This window comes from Capra hircus, chromosome 1 (assembly GCF_001704415.2).
Source record: "Capra hircus breed San Clemente chromosome 1, ASM170441v1, whole genome shotgun sequence".
Classification (NCBI taxonomy): Eukaryota; Metazoa; Chordata; class Mammalia; order Artiodactyla; family Bovidae; genus Capra; species Capra hircus.
In genome coordinates this window covers 65,079,062-65,097,104 of record NC_030808.1, presented here as the reverse complement: position 1 = coordinate 65,097,104, position 18,043 = coordinate 65,079,062, and the positions used below count along the sequence as shown (strand labels likewise).

General features: G+C 36.0%; 1 protein-coding gene across 1 annotated transcript in view; it reads left to right on the top strand.

The window, feature by feature from the left end:
• RABL3 (RAB, member of RAS oncogene family like 3) overlaps positions 1-17,868 on the top strand; it is a 37,861-nt gene extending 19,993 nt beyond the window's left edge. Inside the window, exons 3-8 of the mRNA XM_005674990.2 lie at positions 1,095-1,224; positions 5,680-5,794; positions 8,147-8,297; positions 12,614-12,685; positions 15,945-15,983; positions 16,573-17,868. Of these exons, the coding sequence (XP_005675047.1) occupies positions 1,095-1,224; positions 5,680-5,794; positions 8,147-8,297; positions 12,614-12,685; positions 15,945-15,983; positions 16,573-16,638 (573 nt within the window). The 3' untranslated portion in view covers positions 16,639-17,868. The remainder of the gene's footprint in view (positions 1-1,094; positions 1,225-5,679; positions 5,795-8,146; positions 8,298-12,613; positions 12,686-15,944; positions 15,984-16,572) is intronic.

The following is an 18,043-nucleotide window of genomic DNA, read 5'->3' as shown; positions in this document are numbered from 1 at the left end:
AGTAAGATGAAAACTGTTCATTGATCGTTGGATTTAGCAATATGGAGACTATTAGTGACCTTGATAAGGAATATTTCAGTAGGGTGATTGGGACAAACGGTATGACAGGACTAGGTTCAAAAGAGAATGTAAAGAAAAGAACCAGAGACAGTTGAGAAGAGACAACTCTTTGGAGGGCTGTTGTTATAAAAAGGAATAGAGAAGTGGTATGGTAGCTAAGGGAAGACATGAGGTCAAGTTTTAAGATGGGAAAAATTATGGCATGTTTGATGATGGGAATTATCCAACAGAGAGGAAAAATTTGATGATGAAAAAGAGAATTGATAGAGCTACCTCTTCGATAAGAAAGAAGAAATGGGATTTCATGCTTAAGAAGGGGATTTGGCCTTAGGGACACAAACAGTTATCTATAAGAGCTGCAAGGAAAGCAGATTATATGGGTACAGATGCAGAGAGTAGATAGATAAGGGAAGAGCAGGTTGTAGACATTCTTTTCTGATTGCTTCTGTCTTGGGAAGCAAGCTTATTAGCTGTGCTTGAGGATAGGAGAGAGTTATTGGAAATTTGAAAAAGACGAGTAAGTGTGAAATAGTTATCTAGGAGAGGAAAAGTAGAAATCAACTATGGAACTGACTAAAGGACAGCTTCAAAGGTAGACTGGAATTTAAAATGAATCCAGTTAGCTTGAATTTATATTTTTCTGAACATTATATCCAGTTGCAGACATGGAATACAGGAAAAGGTGGATATAATCAAGGTTGAAATGTTTGGTGAATACTGTGTTGTGGGGTGGGGAAGGAGTGATGAAAACGACAAATAGTGGAACTTTGCTTTGTTAGGAAGGAAGTGAAGATTTGGAAGTGGAAGGGAGAAATTTGGAAGATGTTAGGAACAATGAACTGTAGGAACCTTTGGGGTCAGAAATTATTATTAGAGTTGGAGTAGTAGAGAGAAGCTGAAAAGACGGGAGGTGGTAATCAAAGTCAGAGGGTAAGCTGCTGATATGGAAAGGTCCAGTGCTTTAAGCTGGAATGAGGAGGCTTACCAATTTTCTTAGTGGCTATAATAATTATTCTGATGGATTGATTTGTTAGGTTCATGACTACAAAGAAGGAACTCCAGAAGAGAAGACCTACTATATAGAATTATGGGATGTTGGAGGCTCTGTGGGCAGTGCCAGCAGTGTGAAAAGCACAAGAGCAGTATTCTACAACTCTGTAAATGGTAAAGTTTTCTTTTATTTTTACCATATTTTAGTGGTCTCAGATCATCTGATGTAGAATGCTGGACTCAGTTTAAGAAAGATACAGTATAGTCACAGCTCTTAAATCTGCATGACACATTCCAGTTTGTATTTTCTAGATTCTGACTATGTATTTCAGAACGTCAGATATTTGCTTTGTCTACGTGCCTCTGTTTACATTATTGTCATAAACTAAATATTGAGACATAAAATTGTATTTTAGGTACTCAACATAAAACATGGAACTTTCAAAACACTGTTCCCTGGGAGTGCTTGCTGTTGCTTTAGTCAACTGAGCATATACCATTAGGAGTCTCATGGTCTAAGCCAGATGTCACAGAGATCCTGAGAATTCTTTCATCTGCTCCTTAGAGAGAGGCCTATGTAATTATAAAAGCTACCTAAGGATGTTTTCAGGGGTGCAGAAATTTCATCCAGTTATGTATGAATACCTGGAGCAGACTTCCAGATAGAAGTGTATAATAAGACATGATTGCAGTTCATAGAGTGCCTACTCTGTGTCAAGGAACTAAACTGTTGGCACCTGTGATTTACCCGTAGGTGTTTTTTTTTAATCTTTTTTAAATTCAATTTTTATCTCTTTTTATTTTACTGTGAAATATAATTTCAGCTTCTCTTTGATTGATATACCAACAGATTTAGCATCTTACCCTTCCTTTCTGATAGATGCTTATTTATTAATTGGGCTTCATTTATACTATACTTAGATCTTATTCAATAATAGGTAAGCATTGTAATTATTCAGTACCATCTTCATTACTTATATTCCTCTTTCAATGTGTTATCTCCCATATCATAAGGTTTTGTAGATACTACAAAAAGTAGAAAAGGCTCTTGTCACTGGATACATACTATAGAATACAGGATGAGTTGTGTTAGTTGTATCAGACCTGTGTCGCATTTAACTCAGAATTCTATCTGAAAGTGTCACAATATAACTGAAGAAACAAAATATTCATAAATGAAACAAAATAGTTAAAGATAGCACCCCATGGACTGCAGCCCACCAGGCTCCTCCTTCCATGGGATTTTCCAGGCAAGAGTGCTGGAGTGGGTTGCCATTGCCTTCTCCAAATTAAAGATGGTGACATTAATATATGATATCATAATACATGATAAAGTACATGATAATAGCATGTATTAATAGAATGTATATAAGTGAAAAAAACAAATAAGACAGGTATAGTGTTAGGTGACTAATGTTAAAGAGCAGGAGAGAAAGAAATGAGGCCTGGTTTATTATATTGGTCAAATGACTTGTCAACATTGGTATCAATCTGATTTGGCAAAGAGAAGTTTGGATAAATGACACTTTGGCTGTTTGATCTTTTTTAGAAAGAATTAGGATAAAAATTATAAATAAATAATAAAGTTAAGGACTGTTCAAATCCTAGAAACTTCATGGAATTTTGAGTTGTAAACTTAGTAAGTACTGAAGAAATCCATCTAAATCCATATTTATTTGGTTATCTTTTTTATACCTACTATCCATTAGTGATTTGTATCTTCCTTGAATATTACTGAAGTAATTTCATATACCCTGTGTTAGTTTTACAGGTAAGACTGAGATACATTCCTGCTTCTTAAAAAATAATCCCTGTTAAGAACAATCTTAATAGGGATTCACAGACACAGAAAACAAAATTATGATTACCAAAGAGAAAGGTAGGGAGGGATAAATTAGGAGTTTGGGATTAGCAGATACAAATACTATGTATAAAATAGATAATAAGGTCCTAGTGTATAGCACAGAAAACTATATTCAATATCTTGTAATGACCCCAGAATGGAAAAGAATCTCATATATATATGTATATGTGTATAAATATATCTGAATCACTTTGCTGTACATTTGAAACTAACACAGTATTGTAAATCAGTGATACTTTAATTTTTTTAAAAAAGAGAAAAATTGGTTTCTGAGTTCTTTGAGCCTACCTCTGGAACATTTCTCTTGTTAGAAGCATTCAAGGTTCTTTACTCAATCTACCATCCTTAGTTTTCTAAGAAACAGAGCATAAGGATCATTCCATTCAAATACACAGTCTGTTCTTAGCAATAACTTTCTTCCCTCAATATCCTACCTCTTCCCACTGTGACGATTGAGGCTGATAATCCCTAAAGGAGACCTGTAAGTGTCTCTCGCTTTCAGTTTTAGCACATATTCTGATCAGCTGTTACCCTGACTTCTGTGGGCCTCACTGTGTCCCTTCTAGCTCATAATCTACAAAACATGGACTCTCAGCCCAAATGAAAGAAGGGACTTAAGGAAGAGGGTGCTCAGTGCTCTTAAAAACTCAAAAGCCATAAATAGAGATCCTCAAAACATCTAATAACTCATTTAGGGCTTTGTAATTTTTTCACTCTCCCAGCCAAACCCACTCATATGTTTGTATTTATACCTAGGAAATAAGGAGAGGAGAACGTATCTGCCATTCCTTTGCCCTGAAGTAACTTTATTCTGCTTTCCTCCAGTTTTTACTGTCAGATTACTTGATTTCAAATCCCGGCTGCCCCACTTACCAGCGTCTCTGAGCCTGTTTCCACATGTGTAAAATAAAGATAATAATTCTTATTTCATTGAACTGTTCTGAAAATCAAATTAGATGACACACGGAAAGCACAATATGTAGTACATAAATACTGAATAAATATTAGCTATAATTTTAAATAGTAGCTCTTTATTCCTTTTTCAGTCTGCCCTCGTTGCCTTAATGTATATTAGAGCCCCTCATTGAGGAAGGTAGAGTGAATGCAGTTGGACCAGGGGGCCAGTGTCAGATCTCTATTTGTTCCAGATGCCAGGAGAAACGCAGATTTAACTTAAGCGACCTGGAACTAGTCAGCTATAACTTGCGCAAGCACCTTAGTTGTACAGTGTCTGTAAAACCTAGAGGAGCCAAATAATTCTAACTCTCATGTCCTTCTCTTTTCATATTTACATATCTTACATCTTGAAGATGGGAGAATCATCAGTTTCACATTCTTTCTTCACAGTAGAATCTGGGTAATATAGGAAAGAGTTCAGTTCAGTTGAGTTCAGTCGCTCAGTCACGTCCGACTCTTTGTGACCCCATGAATTGCAGCACGCCAGGCCTCCCTGTCCATCACCAACTCTCGGAGTTCACTCAGACTCACGTCCATCAAGTCCATGATGCCATCCAGCCATCTCATCCTCTGTTGTCCCCTTCTCCTCCTGCCCCCAATCCTCCCAGCATCAGAGTCTTTTCCAATGAGTCAACTCTTTGCATGAGGTGACCAAAGTACTGGAGTTTCAGCTTTAGCATCATTCCTTCCAAAGAAATTTCAGGGCTGATCTCCTTCAGAATGGATTGGTTGGATCTCCTTGCAGTCCAAGGGACTCTCAAGAGTCTTCTCCAACACCACAGTTCAAAAGCATCAATTCTTTGGCACTCAGCTTTCTTCACAGTCCAACTCTCACATCCATACATGACCACTGGAAAAACCATAGCCTTGACTAGACAGACCTTAGTCGGCAAAGTAATGTCTCTGCTTTTGAAAGAGTTGGGGTTTGTTTAAAAACATATAGTCTCGACCACAAGATGATACTCTAAATTTCACTAGGCATTGAAACATTTCCTCTATTGTATATATTGTATCATAATTACCTGCTTTGCCTTTCTGTCTAGGATCTTAGCTGATTCTATTTAATTGTACTTCTCAACTTCATTATATTTTACAGTTTTTCTCAATCTCTAGAAAGTCCATCTATTTTCTACTATTCATACTTCTTAACTATCTTTTCCTATCTCCTTGTGGCATATTTCTTTTGCTGTGTTTTAACTAAATCTCTTATAGATTGAGCAAGCTTACATAGCTAGGCATTAATTCAGAGAACTAAATGATTAGACTTTTAAGTTTAGGTCCAGGTAACCTACAAGAAAACATCTTGTCAGCTAAAGAATAGGAATTTGTATCAAATTAAATCACTACCATTTAAATAAATTTTTATTATTAAATATTTTAATGACTGTAAATAATAGGTGTATGTATGATGTCTATGACAGATGCATAGTGTAGAAAAATAATCTTTTTGAATGAATATAATTTCCTATATACTTAAAGTAGTTTTGATTCTTTTTATTGATGAAGTAGTTCTGTAATTAGGACCAGGCAGAGTAGGCACTCATTAAGTGTTTAATGAAGGAGGAAACGACATTCTAAAAGCTTAGTGAAATTTTTGTCAGCCCTTGTAAAATTTTTTTTTAGTTATAGAACTGACAAAGAAAAAAATTTAATTATTTGCAAGAATGTACAGAGGAAATTTTTAAATAATCATGTCTGTGTTTGTTAGTCATACCAGAATGCATTCATTAAGGAATCTAATGCTTTGTCACTTGTGAAATGAAGAGGAAATGTTAAAATATTGACATTATTTTCTCTGATTATTTTAGGTATTATTTTAGTGCATGACTTAACAAATAAGAAGTCATCCCAAAACTTGTACCGTTGGTCATTGGAAGCTCTAAATAGGGATTTGGTGCCAACTGGAGTCTTGGTAACAAATGGGTAAGCCCAAGTTACTTCACAATTGGTTTGAAATGCTATAGCAGTCACAAGAATGTACCTTCCAAAATACCCATTTTGGAAGATGTTTGATTTGCAAATATTTTCTCCCAGTCTGTAGTTTGTCTTTTCATTCTCTTAGCAGTATCTCTCATAAAACAATAGTTTTTCATTTTGATGAAGTCTAGTTTCTCTGTTTTTTTCCTTTATATATTGTGTTTTGAGAATCACGTATAACAATTGTTTGCCTAATCTGTGTTTCTTTTAGAAGTTTTCTAGTTTTTGGTTTCCTTCTAGATCTGTGATTCACTTTGAATTAGTTACAATGTTGTGAGGGTTTAGTTGAGGATGACTTGTATCTGAGTGTCTCATTTCCAAATTGTTTGTTTTTCTGAATTCTTATCTTCTCCAAAATAGTAGATAAATACAGTAGTCTGAAAGATGCAAGGTTTTTTGTTTTTGCCAAAGTGGTATTGTACGTGTAATACAAAAACCTGGTTATCTGTCTCTTTTGATGTTAAGGTGTTATCAGCCTTATCCATTCATGATAAAATTCCTAATTTGTTTTTTACCTAATGATTTAAAAAGAAAAAAAGGATTTCATTACCAAGTTTCAAATTGGATATAAGATTTAATGAAAGAAAGTGAGCGAAAAGGAAAGCTAAAAAAGAAATGAGAGAACAGATTGTGTGTGTATATATTTATATATATATATTTCATGTAACATATATGTTATGTTACATATATACAATAAACATATGTATGTTAACTTGCAAGGGATTATGAAAGACTGCAAGTGACCGAAATGTGTGTGACAAAGATGATGTTTGTTAAAATACATATAAAAATTTGTATGTAAGCCAAAGTTAGAGTAAGGGGCAGAAAAGTCCTAAAGGAGGACCCTTTCAAAGCTTTATTCTCGGGACTTCCTTGTCAGTCTAGTGGTTAAGACACCACACTCCCAATGCAGGGAACCCAAGGTTCAATCCCTGGTCAGGGAACTAGATCCCACATGCCTCAGATAAGAATTCGCACACTGCAACTAAGACTTGGTACAACCCAATAAATAAACATATACTGTTTTTTTTAAGAACTTTATTCTCTAATAAAGCAATTTTCAGTTTTGGACCATGTCTCCTAAGTCAGCATTGATGTTGGTAAGAAGAAACAAAAGCCTTGAACTCAAACTGTTATTGGTTTTGATGCAGTAATTAGAATGATAATATTTTTATGAAATGGGAGGTAAAATATTTCAAATAATTGTGCTCCAAGGCTGAACAGTAATTGAGGCTCTGTAAGGTTGAAGGGCAAAAAGATTTGGTAATTTTGCACACACATACACACAAGATTTAGATTATTTAAAGAGAAAGAAAAGTAATACCAAAAGAAGGAAAAGGCTATGCTCACCTGGTTTGTATTGGTTGGGTTATGCAATATTGATTTACTAACATACGGTGTTGCAACCAGATTTTGCTGACTGTTATAAACTGAGCTTATAATATGTCAGAAATCCAAATCTGTTTTATTTCTCATACGTGAGTAGAATTTATATTAACTGAATAATATTGGGCTCTATTTTCCTTTCAGTGATAGAGTGACCCAAGGCCACCAACCCCAAGCGATTCTTACTGCCTGTCCTGTGACTCCATGGCTCTCATGTCAGGACAGACAACTATTTGTTGCTTAATTCTTTCCTTTTACTATTCATTTTACATTTAAGCTATTTTCTGTTTCTTTCCCTTTCCATTTGTTGAATCCGTCTTTCCCCAGGGTAGCATCAGCTATGGGTGATTTATTCTGGCCTCAGCATTCCTATTTCTTATTTTCCTGAAATGATCTATTTTTCTTTGCTGTTCACAGACAGAAATAAATATGGTGGATGTAAAGCTTATGTGTACTCCAGAAGGTACCCAGAAGCTTGGCGTTCCCCTCTGCCAAAAGGCTTGACTGCGTGCTAGGTTTCTGGGTTTTCTATCCACTGAGGTTTGAATCCACTCTCTATATCTCCTCAGAAAAATTCCTTAGCTGTTAGCCTTAGAAGACAGAGTTTTAGAAGTCAGTCAACCTACTTTCATATACCTGATGGGCTCTCAGTTTATTCAAGTAGTCCATAAAGACCCAGGGACAAATTTTGAGTAGTTGAATTAATAGTTGGAACTTGAAAGATGCTGAAGACTGATTGAAAAATGAACAGGCATGTGTAAGAAATTGGGAGAAGAGTAGGTTTACAGGTGATGGGTGAGCAAGAGTTAGTGATGTATATGTAAAATAGTATAAGCTAGTTACATTTAAATATTACACATCTGCATCAGAAAAGGTAAATTCTGTTCACCTCTTCATTATTATTTATCACAGGGATTATGACCGGGAACAGTTTGCTGATAACCAAATCCCACTGTTGGTAATAGGGACTAAACTGGATCAGATTCATGAAAACAAGCGTCATGAAGTTTTAACTAGGACTGCTTTCCTGGCTGAGGATTTCAATGCAGAAGAGATCAATTTGGTGTGTATTTTCACTAATGCATACTTGTTTTATTATCGGGAAAAGGCAAAACCAAAGACTTCACAAATTACATACTCAGAGAAGAAGCTTTATATTTGAATCAGGCATTTGGGTTTTAATCCAAACAGTAGTGAAGACTAGAGCCATACAAATTATGAGATGGGCACAGCCTCCTTGTGTGCTGATCTGTTGCAATGTTCAGGCTTTGTTCTAATGTAAGTCACAGGCTTTTTCTTGAAAAGATCTTTAAAAATCACACCAAAATCAAAATAACTAAGAAGACAAAGAGTGGTCACTGATACTGTGCGTTGTTTATTCTTGCTTTAGAAAAGCCTCTTAGCTTCTTAAACTTGAGAGTTTACCTTAAAGGGAAACAGACATATAAATGAGAAAATTACAAACTGTAAACTAGGAGTGCTTCATAAGCATTAGTTTATATATATTTATATATATATATATATACACCATGAATTGCGTCCCTTCTTGAGATATTTAGCTCAATTAAAACTATACTTTAAAAAGGCTAGGAAAGTTCTCATATAAGCCAGTTAGTGTTGCTGAGGGAGTGATCCTGGCCAGCAGTTTCAGTCATGGTTTATATGTCACTGTTCACAAGTAAGATTTCTACAATATGTCAGTGTACTGGTATTTCAGCCATGCTGGTGGTGGCTCACATTTATTAAGCACTTATTAGTGCCAGGCACACTATTTTAGTACTTTATGTACATTGTCTCACATGCATCATCGTCACATCAATCCTAGAAGATAGGTACTATAAATATCTCCATTTTAAAAATGAAGACTAGAAGCAGAGAGGAGTAACTAAACCAAGGTTACACAAGTGGAACCAGGTGCTCTAACTCCAGAGCCTGTGCTCTACAACTAAACCTATTTTCCACTTAATTATCCTTCAACTAACGTTTAGATTCTTGGATCTGAAAGAGTTGTTAGAAATCATCTAGATCACCAAGTACCCAAACCTGACTGCATATTCATATTACCAACAGTATTTGAAAAAATTTTTGAATAAGTGCCCTACAATGGGAGCTTTTTATTCATAACGTGTGACAGAAGGACCTGGATTCTGTAATGTTAACAAATGACTCAGGTTATTCTGAGCCCTTCTGTGATTCAACATTGGTGAACGCTGCTAGGTTCAATCCCACCTCTGCCCCCATAACTGAGTTAGCTTCTGCCCGACATTCCACGGTTTTTGGGTTTTTTTTTTAACAATCTGCTTTGCAGTGGAGGTGCCTTTTTTCCTCAGCTGCCAGCATTATGTCCCAGGTAGTGAGGACTGGACCATCACAGTCCAGAGAATTCCGATTACATAGAATACATAATGTCCTTCTTGAAGAAGCGCTGAGGTTACTTTTTTTGAACATGGTTTCCAAAGGGAAATTTACCATTGAATATGCCTAATTTGTTCCAGCAATTACTTTTAATGTATTTTAGAATGTATCTGTTTCTGTGCCTGTGAGTTTCTATGACAATCACCTAGCTATATGCTTTTCGTATTATACTTGCAAAGGCAGGGCCATCTTTAATTGTTAACAAGATGTAAAGGTACTCAAATAGTGATACTTTGGCACACGTGGTCTCCACAGTGTTCACATACAACATACTTAAAGCCTTCTATCAGCGTACGCTTTCAAGAGCACAGAAGAAACAACAAGAGGGTCTTGAGGATGCAGAGAAGAAAAAAATGAGGAGAAAAATTAGATAAGCTTTTCAAAAAGAGACAGTAGTCAAAAAGACTCAGCAAGTATATATAAATAAAACTGATTTAACAGTATTAATGCTAACATCTTTGGTTCCTATATGAATTTACTTAACATTATTAAACAGTAAGAATTAACATAATTGTATACCCCAAAGATAGAATCAAAGCTATCTTGTGTTGGGGAGAAAAGGCAAATTGTTTAAATTATAAACAGGGAGGCGATTACTTATTGTTTTAAATCCTGCCAGGCTTGTTGTGGGCTTTCCTCATAGTTCAGTCGGAAAAGAATCTGCCTGCAATGCAGGAGACCGAGGTTTGATTCCTGGGTTGATAAGATCCCCTGGAGAAGGAAATGGCAACCCACTCCAGTACTCTTGCCTGGAGAATCCCATGGACAGAGGATCCTGGCAGGATACAGTCCATGGTCGCAAGAGTTGGACACGACTTAGCAACTAAATCACCACCAGGCTTATCGTGTCCAGCACAAATTTTACTCTGCTACGTGTTTACTTCAAAGTGATCATTCTGAAGCATCTTCCCTAGTTAAGATTTCTTTCTCAAGCTCAGGCAAGCATTTAGAGCTTTAGTTTTCAGGCTTTGACCTCCATGATCAATAGCAGATAGTTTATAGTTCTTTGAGATCTAAAATTCTCATCCTAAAACTATAGGATTTCTCTAGCCTGATCACCTTGAAATTGTTGGATTAAGTTTTGGAGAAGTTTTGTTTTTTGTTTGATGTTTGATTTAGTTTTTGTATTTAGTACTTTTGCTCTACGTGGAATCACCTCTGAAGTTTTTAACAGTCTGATGATTATGTAATCAATATCTGTTTTGTAAAACATATCTGCTTAAGGTTTGTCTTTTATATGCCCCAGCTACTATATCAATGTTCAAACATTATTTCAAATACAACGGATTACACAATATTTCAGTCTATTTAATCCGTATATAGAATTATCTTTTATTATGTTAAGTGCATTTGCGTCTAAAAATTCAATCTGATGGCATTTTCTTGGGATGAAGAAAGAAGGAAACTAATATTTCAGTACCTGCTATGTTAGTGAAAGAAAGTGAAGTCGCTCAGTAGTATCCGACTCTTTGCAACCCCATGGACTGTAGCCTACCACGCTCCTCCATCCATGGGATTTTCCAGGCAAGAGTACTGGAGCGGGTTGCCATTTCCTTCTCCAGAGGATCTTCCCAACCCAGGGATCAAACCTGGGTCTCCTGCATTGTAGGCAAACGCTTTACCATCTGAGCCACCAGGGAAGTCCTGGGTATGCATTATCTCCTTTAATTTTCACAAAAATCCTATGAGATGAATATTGCTATCCCCATTTCACAAATCAGTAAGCTTAACTTTAAAGGTTTTGTAACCTAACCAGTGTCACACAATCTAGAGATATGAGATAGATACTCAGGTTCAGAGCCTGCTGGCTTCTGAGACCTCTGATTTTTCTTTTACTCTACAATCTTTGAAAAGTTATTGTTGTCTCTTTTTTCTTTTGTGGTTTTGGAAAATGTATTTTAGCTTCTAGCCAAAATTTAAAACGTGAGCTTTGAAATGTTGTATATTGGTAAAATAGATGATTGTTATAAAATATATTGGAAAGGAATCATGTGGGTATTTATCAGAATAAATTACAAATAAATTATAGTCAGAATAAATCCAAAAATAATTAGGTCTCAAGGAACACAGATGATTTGTAACTGAAAAATTAAATATCGTCCTTGCACAGAAGCCTGTATCATATCCCCATGGTTGGGTCTTAAGTGGCATTTGAGGTAAAAATCGAAGTGGTCAGTCTATTGAGGTGGCAAGTCAGTATTGACAAGTGAAGGCAATTCAACATTGGATTTCCAGGAAGAGGATAGTAAACCATTTAAGGTCTTTACTAACCGTTGCAATGTACTATCATTATACTATTTCAGATTATTTTGTCTTTTCAGAGCCCTATTTTCTCCTCTTTTTATTCTAGTAATATCTGTTGTTTCTTATTTAATTATTATTAAAAATAATAATGATATTTTAAAATAAACTTATTATCTGTTGTTTACTATTATCACAAGTATATCTATTGTGGCCCACCAAGGATGTAGTGCCTTGCATTCAGTGAGTGAGAAACCCCTGGCAGCTGTTACTCCTTTACTCCTATTTTCATGCTTCCTACTTTTCCTAAGAACTTCATACTACTTAGTTGAGTTATGGTAAATAACTTGTATTATAGTGAAGTGTTATTTATTTTTGATAGCTCTGTTTCTGCTTTTCAAGGTAAATATAGGTAAGTCATGTAAGTAGTATCTTGGTTTTGTTGTTAGTAAGACATTACCAATCCTGTCTTCCTTTATGAAATTGTTTGATGATGAATACATTGGTTCAGTGTCCTCTAAAATTGCCTAAATAACAAAGAGTAAGTGGCCTTATCTTCCTTTAGCACTTTCCTTTTTGCTCTGTGTATCATAATTTGAAAAATTACTTGAGAGTATGATGGCTAATATTTTATTATAGAAATGTGCAAGAGGAATAGTAATGACTAACGAAAAGCTTATGTTTCCTAACGTTTAATTGTGGATCTTACGTTTTATCTCCTAGGATTGCACAAATCCACGGTACTTAGCTGCAGGTTCTTCCAATGCTGTCAAGCTCAGTAGGTTTTTTGATAAGGTAATGGCTTCAATTAAGTTATTTTTAAACTTAATTTATGTACCATGAGAGTTTAAATTCTTTGCAGAATGCTTTGTCTTTTTATTCCTTCATCCTGAACTTCACAGCTTGAATAATACTTGTTTTGATCTCTCTTATCTGTTTGTATAATTGCTCAACACCTGGTGACGTGTTTATTCTATCACCAGTGTTCTTTAAGTGAAGGATGAAACCTACTAGATTCAAATAGTTTTTTTTTTAAGGTACTGAATTCCCTCCTTAAAACAATTTATGTTTCCATATTTTCTAGCTCTCTTTGTACTCATTGACTACTCTCAAGCCCCCATAAAACGCACTAAACTGAGGAGATTCTGCTTAAAGTCCTGAATGATTTTGTTCACCCAGCTACTAATATTCTCCCACATAAATGTTACTATTACTTTTAAGGCTCTGTCATCTTCTTGATTCCCTAATGCTCCCTATCAGAAACCTTTGCATTCCAGTGATTGACTCTTACCAGCATCATCTTATTGTCCTGAACTGGAATGAAAATGTAGAATGATTCAGCATACTGGTAAATTAGAGCACTGTTTGTCTTTCCTTCACAAGGCCATATGTCTGCATTGTATATAATATTGAACAAGTTAAACTGTTCACCCAATGTTGACATTGTGCAGTAAAGTGAAATAGGATGTATTTCTATATTATTATTGAAAAAAGATTGATTTCTGTATTATATTAAGTAAATCTCCCAAGAAAAAAATTTCCCTCCTCAAAGTTCTGTTTTATGAGTCTTGTCTTTTAGCTATTTAGAGATCTAAATATTTGGCTCTTTTGTCCAATAGGTCAACATAAGATAGGCCCCACAGCCCATCCCTGTTTAAAATTAGACCACTGGGAAATTTTTGCTTCATTGCATAAACTCCCAACTGGTGTGTGGCAGAAAAGGTACGGGTATACTGAAATGATGATCCCCTCAGTTCTCAGAGCAGCCAAGGCCCCTGGGCTGGCTCTACCATTTACCCCAAGTCACACACACATATTAGTATTCTCTAAATGTGCCATGACTGAAAAAACATGGTGGGAAGCACTGCAAGGAACCAAATTTTCTTTCCACGTTGTTTTCACAGTTAAAACACATGAGCTCCTATGAGCTCCTACTTGGTTTAGATCCATGACCACCGTGGTGACTCAGATAGTAAAGAATCCACCTGCCAGTGCAGGAGACCCAGGCCCAATCCCTGGGTTGGGAAGATCCCCTGGAAAAGGGAATGGCTACCCACTCCGGTATTCTTGCCTAGAGAATTCTGTGGGCAAAGGAGCCTGGTGGGCTAGAGTCCATGGAATCAAGAGTCAGACACAACTGCGTGACCGACATATACCATCTGTGTCCCCTAGGAACAACATCTTATATGAATAGATCTGTATCTGACATGGAAAGATCCCACAGGATGTTGTCTTAAATTTAAATAATTTATTAATTCTATTTTCTACTTAAAAAAATTTTTTTCCTACTTTCTGGCCATACCTCATGGTATGTGGGATCTTAGTTCCCCCACCAGGGATTGAACCCATGCCCCCTGCAGTGGAAGCACAGAGTCTTAACCTCTGAGCCTCCAGGGAAGTCGCTTAAATCATGTATTAATTTTAAAATTAAAAAAATAAAATGTGACAAGTTATATCCCAGAGAAACAATGGATTATAGGCCAGTGTGATTCAAGTTGTCAGGCAAAGTTTTACTTAAAAGAAAGAGATTAGAGGGAATTTGGTTGGTTTTAAGAGGAGAGCAAGATTTAATAGGAGAATAATAACACAAGTTGAGGGCAGGGAATTATGAGCAAAAGGGAAAAGTAACTCCTCTTTTGGTTTCCTAAATCACAACAAAAGATAGGTGGATTAAGAGGTTGGCCAGACCTCCAGATTGCAGTGGTTGGCTGAAAGCAAGGGCCCTGGCAGCTAAATTTCACCCAGTTTTCTCTGCATCTTATCTTCCAGAATTTACAGGATTTCTTTTCCAAGAGGGTATCTAATCCTCTTCCACACTCCCTTCACTAATAGTAATTCCTCTCCACTCTAGAGTAATAGAATTTTCCTGTCCTACCCTGGAGAGAAGAAAGAGAATCAGTTCTGTCATAGTTTTTGTGGGGTCAAGTATTTTAGATGTATGCTAGTCACGAACCAGCTTTTCTGCCTTTGAGGCCAGTGAATGCCACCTTACCCTGAATCTCTTGTGGCTAACAGTAACTGAGCCCTAGTCTTGAAGATAAAAAGAATCCAGGTGAGATGACTGTCAGGCCAGTGGGAGCAAGCTGGTACAGGCCTGGAAGAAGATACTCTGCTTTATTCAGGAGAGATTCCTAGCTTCATAGTTCTAGACTCTAATCTCTTAATCTCCAAATAATCTGTATTCTAATCTGCTGAACTTTTCTTAATCACAACAGCTCTGTGTAAAGAAAATAATACTGCCTCTGTTGACATTGCAGTTTCTCAAGCGTTCATCATATAGACATGTGGTACTCTTAAATTCATTATATTAAGGTGTATGTTGTGAAGGCTTCTTTTCAGTAATAGTGATGGATTTTGCCTTATTTCTCCCACTGACCAAATATAGTTCTGAAACTGCTGAATTAAGGGTGCGAATTAAGTCTATAAGAAATTAATTGACCGATTTTGATATTGTGTCATCTGTCTCCATTAAGGACCTACAGAATTTACAACTGTGGTTACTGGAGGGATATGGCAGTTGACTACAGTATACAGACAGAGACCTCTTTAAAGAATAGTTGTGCTATTGTAGTAGCAAAAGTGCTTTGCTTTTTTTTTTTTTAATTTATTTTTTAATTGGAGGATATTGCTTTAGACTGTTGTGTTGGTTTCTGCAATACAGCAGAGTGAATTATCTTATGGATTCTGTCTGGTATCTTTTGGGGCTGACTGCTAGAGAGTTTTGAACCAAATTTGCAGCCAAATTTCCATATTTACACTGGGAATTGCATGGGATCTCATGTCATTTTCTCTCGTTACTTAGTTGTTTTTGTTTGTTCATTTATCTTTTGACCTATCGTTAACGCTTTTTGGAACTAGAGACAGGTTTTTATAAAAATACTTCCACAATCCTGATCCCATTTAGCACCAGGCTTAACTCAGTGTAGTAGATGTCTGTTGCTATTGAAACGACTTTTAACTTGAGTGTACACCTTTTAGTGCCATCAGTGGTCAGTGCACTTACTGCTTTTTCAAGGTATACATGCTAAGCCCTTAATATCTTTGTTTCTAACAGGTTATAGAGAAGAGATACTTCTTAAGAGATGGTAATCAGGTCTGTATCTATCTTTTTTGATAAAATGATTTCTTTAATTTGTGGAAAGGTTTGATTGATCTGAAATTAACTTCTAAATTCATTTTTGAGGTTTTTTTTAAGAAGTTGGGGTGACGGGGCAGTACTTTGCAGGCCCAACCAACTGACTTTCTTCTGTCTTCTTAAATACAGAAGAAAAACTCAGATCAAGGGAAAATAAGGGTCTTAGAAACAAGAAGAATCCAGAGATAAGTTACATTATGAAATAATAGGAAATAATTTGCTTGAGACGGCAAAGGTACTTATCCATAGTCTATCACAATGCAGATAATTCATATGAAAGTCCAGCAGGTGAATATTGTGAGTTTCACCTTCATCCTATCTGATTTAGATGACACTCACCAATTGCTCAGCAAATGTTTTTCATTTTAGTAGAATTTATTTTTATTATTTAATCTGTTGTGGTTTTCTGAGTAAAATCTTAAAAAGATAGCTCTTTAAAGAACAATAGCCTAATATACAGAAACAAAAAATAAGGAAAACATTTTAAAGGCTATTAGCATTTGAACTCTGTTTTGAGTCCTAACATGATTATCTTTCTTGCCTACAGATTCCAGGCTTTCCTGATCGAAAAAGGTTTGGGGGAGGAACGTTAAAGAGCTTACATTATGACTGAATGACACTCATCCTTTGGAAGAGTGAGCAAGCGGTGGCAGTTTTTCACAGCTTTCTTCTTCCTGTGTCGATTATTAATGTCTCAGCCTTTTAATGAAATCATCTTAAAAATGCCACCCTTCAGCCTCACCCTTTAGTGGAAAACTGAAAGGAAGTAACAGCGTGGGAGGTCCAGACTTGGTCCTCATTCTATTTTTCACCTTTTTCCCTGTTTATAGATTATATAAAAACCTTATGGAAACATGAGATGTCAAAATGATGCAGTAAATGAGCAGTGACAGAATGCTGCAGAGAACATTTACCCTTGCCTAGAACTGGAGGATTGTTATGGATCTGTAATTTTCCCACACTCATTGCTGAAGGCTTAATTAAGTACTTCAGAAATGTATCTCCATTGTTTTACCTTCTGAGGGGAAAGGTTATGTTAACCAGCCCTGAGTTGTCCACCCCAAACAATCTCTGTCATTTTCAAAGAAGCAAAATGGTGTTATTTAATTGTCTCCACCTCCATCACACACACAAGGATGCCTAATAATAGCAATTGTCTCTCTCTCTTCTCCTTTGCAAATGGCTCAGTGGCTGGAAGAGGCAGACTAATAGCTGGAGTTAAATATAAATAGATTAATAATACACAGAGAACAGCAGTACCAGTAAAGAAGAATTCTGCAAGAAATTGACAGCTCACTAAATCCTTCACTCTTTAGGTTACAGCTGTCTGCACCCTCTTACTTTTTTCTGTTTGAAAACAGGCAGGGTGAAATCTAAGACCTGCACACGAGCAGCAAGAGGGATCTACAACCTCTTTAGTTTTTATTTTTATTTTTGAAGGAAAAGTCAACTCCTAAAATGTCCCTTAACTATAGTCCATAAACTATGAATATTATTCTTCGTGTTAACAATGCAGTTATGGAGAGAAGTAAAAATAAGTTCCACAGCAACACATTTACATGAATTATGGACTAGGATTCTTGGATTTCATAATCTAAAGGTTTTCAGGGTGGTGTGTGTGTATATATGCATAACTGTTCATTGTTACTTTTTTTACCCATCTTTTTTGCTTGTATAATTCCCTTTGCCCCAGTTCTTTATTAATATATAAACCTGTTTTACAGAAACTAATTTGCTGCCTTATTCAACAACACCTTTTCACACATATTCTCTCTCTGGCTTTGCTGTAAGACTCCACACTCCTGATTTTGTTTCATATTAAAGTATAACAATAGTAAATACACAGTTTCAGCTTCTCATTTTAAAACTAGGGAAAAAACACTAAATTCTCTTTCTGTTCCATACTTTGGAAGTCAAGGTATGCTGAAAATGGATATCAAAATCACAGTGTTAGAGAGTGCTTTTAGTAAGGCAGTTTTGGGGACTTGAGAAAAAGGATTTTAAAGCACTTTTCATCA